Genomic DNA, 5,738 nt, shown 5'->3' on the forward strand with positions numbered 1-5,738 from the left:
TAGAAGTAAGAAAACACTCCTGTCACGGAGAATATTCCTGACCTTTGGGATCTTGTGTCTTTCAAAATTAATATAAATATGGTCTCTCATGAGCGGTCTCTAACCATTGCTCCATGTGTGGCTGTGAATGACCATCTTAATGCCTCTGGGTGAGCCTTAATAGTTATTTAAGGAATTTAGTGCATGGGGATCTGATCATCTGAACCCTTTTGTCAGATGATTTAGGAAGAGTTTTACACCTTACAATGAAATATAATGACTATATGAGTTTCTTTCTGCTTATTTTGTGCCCACCACAGTCTTGTTTGTGATATATTTTGAACCAAATAGTGTCTATTCTGCCCATTTTTAAAATTTAAGTCAGATTCTTCTAGTTTGGTTGAAAACCTTGCTTTACTACAGGTCACCTGAAAGCTAGAGGTATTGATTTGGGAAAGTGGCAATCAGCTGAGTGTCACATTTATTTTATTTGGAGCAATAAACATTGTCGAGAGGAGGTGGTTCCCCCAGGGACCAACTCCTATGGTGGGCATCCTGTGTGTGTGTGTGTGCATGTGGCAGGATGTTGGTGCCTTTATAGGACGTCAAGTGCAGTGAGTTAACCGCGTTGCTCTCCTCCTGCTCTTCTAGGGCTCAGTAGACCCTGGCCAATCTTCCATTCATAGAATCTCTACCCCGTGTATAGATATTTACAAGCATTGTCCTGGCAAGAGACTAAAGTGTCCTCCTAGCGCTGTTGCCCATATTTCAAGAGACTGCAGTCACCATCATATTTTTATCCTCATCACTGCTGGTATTTGCAGTGAAGTTATTTATCACACACCACACTGGGGTTAAGTGCTTTGCCTGCATTATCTTATTTAATCCTCGTAATGGTCTTACAAAGAAAGTGCTATTGTTATCCTCCCTTACAAATGAGGAAGTTGGGGTTCAGGCACATCATACAGTTGTTCGAGGTCATGGTGTGAATAAGAGATGCAGCTGGGAAGAATCCAGGGCTGATAGTGGAGCCCAAACTATTGGTCATCATTGTGCTGCCCATGACTTTGCTTCACTGAATTGTTTAAAGGGCTGAGTGTGTTTAATGGGTACTGTTAGGAAATTTTAGCACCTATTGACCCCTGTCTTCTGTTGACAGAAGCAGCACTATAATATGTGTGTGTGTGTGCATGTAAACAGATTGCTTATTTGAGCTATGACTTTGTGAAGATGCTCTAAGATCATCACTAAATGCCACACTGATGTGACAACATTTCAAGAGGTTCATTGTCCTCCTTGCTGTTAAATGAAGGAAGTGAATAATGTGTATTTAGTTTCTGTGTTACTCAATAGGCCACTCTTGGATAACAATACCTCTAAAAATGCAACCCTGTGGAATTCAATTATATGCCAGGTCACTTGAGAAGAAGTATGTCTCGGTCTTTACTCTTCTTCCTGCCCTTCTAAAACAAAACATAATAAAGGAGATTGGAAAGATGATATCAAGTATGATATCCATGATCAATAATTTAGATGATAGTTTCCTCATAACTTGTATATTATGTGATCAAAACCTGATAAATTTTTTGCCATGTATGTTTAGGCATTTGAGTGCCTAGTAATCCTAAGCTCTCATGGTACCTGAATGCTCACTAAAGTGAACAGAGTAGCTGAATGCCAAGATTCAAGGTGGGGGATTCTGGGTCCTGTAGCGGGAAGAACTAATAGGGTAGGCAGCACCTTATTTTCAGATAAATTCAAACTTACAGAAAAGTTGAGAGAATAATACAAAGAACTCCAATATAGTCTTACCCAGATCCACCACTTTTAATATTCTGCACATTTGTTTTATACTTTCTCTCTTTCTGTGTACAAACACCTTTATTTTTCTGAATCATTTGAGAGTGAGATCCATACATCATGTCATTCTTTACGGCTTTATAATTAAGTGCATATTTCCTAAAAATAGGGATATTCTGTTAAATAACCATATCAAATTGAAACAATGCTTTTATCTATTCTGCCTTCATATTCAAATGTTGTCAATTATCCCAATGGTGTCCTATAAAGCCATTTTCTCCCTTGAGCACAGGATCTGGTCCATAATCATATATTGCATTTCATTGTCGTGCCTCTTTAGATTCCCTTAATTGGGAGATTCCTCAGCCTTTCTTTCTCCTTTATAAAATGGACACTTTTTAAGAGTATAGACCAATTTTTAAAAATAGGATGTTCCTCATTTTGGGTTGTCTGATGCCTGCTCATGATCATATTCAGATTGTATATGCCCAAGTGTGTGCAACTAAGAAGATATGTCTTTTTCCAGGATATTGTACCCAGAAGCACACAAAGGTCACCTGACTCTCACTTGTAATTAATTTTGATCACCTGGTTAAGGTGCTGTCTAGTTTTTCTGCTGCATTGTTACCATTTTTCCCTTGATAACCACCAATAAGCTTTGTTTTTAAGCATTTCCAGGCTTTGGGGATACAAATAAAACTAAATGCTGATCATTGAGAACCCAGAAGTGTAGTCCAAGTATCAATATATTTTGATAAGTCATAAAATAGTGGAATGTTTTGGTGAATAGGGGCCTTGGAATTGGCAAATGTGTGTGTATATGTGTTAGTTTTAATAGACTTTATTTTTTCAAGCAATTTTAGGTCTACAGCAAAATTGAGTAGAAAGAACAGAGTTCCCATAAACCCCTTCCCCCATGTAAGCACAGCATCTCCCACTGTCAGCATCCCCCACCAGAGTGGTACTTTTGATTCGATCAATGAACCTATATTGTCACGTCATCATCACCTAGAGTCCCTAGTTTACACTAAGATTTGCTCCTGGGGTTGTACATTGCAAATGTGCTTTTTAAAAGTCAGTGTAAAGTATACATTTGCTGCACTCAAAATGTTTGGAACTGGTTGGGCTGGCCTGTTAGTTCAGTTGGTTAGAGCACAGTATTGTAACACCAAGGTCAAGGGTTCGGATCCCCTTACTGATCAGCTGCAAAAAAAATAAATAAAATAAAAAATTATTCAGGGCTGTTACTTTGCTAAATCCTTTTATAAGAAATACATGTTTCTGTATTTTGTTTTTACTTATGCCTCTTCCTTTATTCCTTTTTATAATGATTATATCTTTATAGTTTACTTCACTTTAAGGTCAGCTTTTAATACCATGTCAATGGAGAGAGAGAAACTGAGGCAGCTGATGGAGCAGGATGCCTCCTCACCCCCTTCTGCTCAGGTCATTGGTCTGAAGCATGCACTGTCATCCGTAAGTTACGTGTCTGTGTCACAGAAACGCCTGAAAACATGTCCAGGCTCACAAAGTTTTTGTTTTCCATTTCCCTGGTTGTGTTGAAAATTCAGGAGAAAATCAAACAAATTATCTAAATTGTATTTTAACCTTTTATCATATCTGCTTATTTAAAACACCAAAACTTAGCCTATCCAAAATCTTACTAGCTTGTATTTTATTAAGTGATGGATTGTTTGGTTTCCTCCGATTTATCTTAATTTTTGTTTCTGTAAAACTTTTACTGAATGTGTGTGTCTTACAGATACTTGTTTGTTATTGCTTACAAAATCTGTCAGTTTGGAGGAGATGTTGTGTGCCTGAGGCACCACAAGCTTAGACTGACTTTCCAAATGACAGGTGGCAGAGTGAAATTTCCAATTCACACTCAATCTTCTCTACTGCTGCTCTTTCAAAGACATAAAAGTTATTTTATTTGATTAAGTAGCACAAACATTTAGCTCCCTGCCACTCCACCATGGGCACAAACAGATGAGACATAAGTGTCTGTCAGGTAACCTCACAGTGTCAGAAAAATCACTGTCAAAGCCTCAACTGTTTTTCAGTAAGCCATTCTATCACTCATTTTCTCTCCTTTTTTCCTTCAGTTTTAATTCATTCCTCAGAATAGTTGGGCTCCTTTGCAGTGCCGTATCCTAACCCTATTTGAACAGCTGAAGTTGTCTGTTATCTACTGAGAAGCTCGAGACCTTTTGAAACAACATACTTACTTGCATGTACTCTTTGCTTACACTTTGAAATTCTGACTTTAAATGGAGAAAAAGTGTGTGTCCATCTGAAATGACCATCTGAAGCCGTACTGAATTTTCTGTTTCAGGTCAGGTGGGGGAGATGAATTTTAGGATTTTTGTTACTGGAAGCCAATACAGATACTGTATTCATCGTGTTGCTGAGAAATGTAATGCTCTTAGTGCAGTTTTAATGATAAATTCTTTACCATCAGCACATGTCATTGTTGTAGAGTATTTAAGAAATAACCATTCAGTTGACTATTCCAAGTATGCTTTCTGAAAGAAAAATTAAAAATAACATTGGCTTACTCCATATATAAAGTAGAGTCTTAATGTTGTCTTAATGGCAGAGATAGAAACATCCAGTTTTGTTTTTTGTTTTCTTTTGGTTTTTTATTGAAACATAATTGATTATACATATTTGTAGGGTACAGAGTTAAATATTCTATACCTGTGTACAATGTGTGATGATCAAATCAGGATAATTAGCATGTTCATCATTACAAAACATAATTATTCTTTGAGAAACACCCACTTTTGGGTCCTATTGGGCAGCCAGCTGCGCACTGGGTGCTACCTTGGTTTGAGAAAAGCAAAGTAGCTCTTTTGTTTTTTTTTTAGTTTATTTCTTAGTGATACAACGCATTTCTTATTTTTCCCTTTAGGTTGCCATTAGTGCATTTAGAAGGTTCCTCTGATGGGCTCCCGTAAGTCCCTTTCTCTGTGGTTTTCCTCTCTCCTGCCTCCCCCGTGGAGGTCTGGCCTCATCTTGTTAACTCGCTTGTGTGGCCATTGAGACTTATTTGGCTGCAGTATCCCAGGCCGAAGTTGTTCTCACGTTTACTAAAAAATTCACTCTCACCCATGTTCACGATTTTGGAAACTTAAGATAAAATAGAATGATCCTTTCTTTCCTTTTTGGCTTGGATTCCTGATTAGGTTCGAGACTTGTTTTTTTAAAATAAAATTTTTACAGCCCTCTCAAGGCTGTTGGAATAGGTATGTTGGGGCTGTATGTGCAACCTTGGTATGTTTCTTACTTCTGCCTGTGGCTTACAAAAGAAAGAGAAGCTACTAAAATAACAGTTTTCAGGCCATACTAAGATTCTAGCCACCATACCAGTGTCATATGGGCCAGAATAAAGTGAGTGCCCTAAAGAGATCATTATGAGTGGTTGTGAGGTCTTAGTTCAGTTTCTTAAATGATTCTTGAGGATTTTCCAATAACTCATACCCCACTGTGGGTACTAAGAAATAAAGCCATAATCCTTATTGGAGATCCAGGCTGTGGATTAGGCAGTGCCATGTCCTTCTGTGCTCTCAGCAGGTAGTCCCTAGGGGCCCTGATAGATGGGAAGGACTCTGAGCTCCTTGGAAGAGAGTTGGAATACAGACAGGCTAATGGATATGTGCGCAAGCACCGTGGAGCTGATTGTGGGAGTGTCTGGGGACAGTTAGGAGAACTTGTCCCCTTCCAAGGATAGACCACTTGGAGAACAGTTGGGCATGAAGTGCACAGGAAGGAAACGTCCCTATTTACCTTTGAGCCAGTTCCCTCATAGTTGAGAGGTTGAGATAAGGAAGGGATCTGCCCAGGGGAAAATAAAAGAGGTCTGCGGTGGTCTCATATGTGCTCACATCTCACATCCTATTCCCAGGGTCATGGTCCTTAGGCTGTTATGCAGGTAAGTGAGGTTGGTTTACTTATTT

General features: G+C 38.7%; 1 protein-coding gene across 1 annotated transcript in view; it reads left to right on the forward strand.

Moving 5' to 3' along the window:
• The window catches only part of OSBPL3 (oxysterol binding protein-like 3), a 92,361-nt gene that overhangs the window by 41,184 nt on the left and 45,439 nt on the right, over nt 1–5,738 (forward strand). Inside the window, exon 10 of the mRNA XM_008581744.1 lies at nt 3,125–3,255. Within this exon, the coding sequence (XP_008579966.1) occupies nt 3,125–3,255 (131 nt within the window). The remainder of the gene's footprint in view (nt 1–3,124; nt 3,256–5,738) is intronic.

The sequence above is a fragment of the Galeopterus variegatus genome, unplaced genomic scaffold (assembly GCF_000696425.1).
Source record: "Galeopterus variegatus unplaced genomic scaffold, G_variegatus-3.0.2 Scaffold2451, whole genome shotgun sequence".
In the NCBI taxonomy this organism is placed as follows: Eukaryota; Metazoa; Chordata; class Mammalia; order Dermoptera; family Cynocephalidae; genus Galeopterus; species Galeopterus variegatus.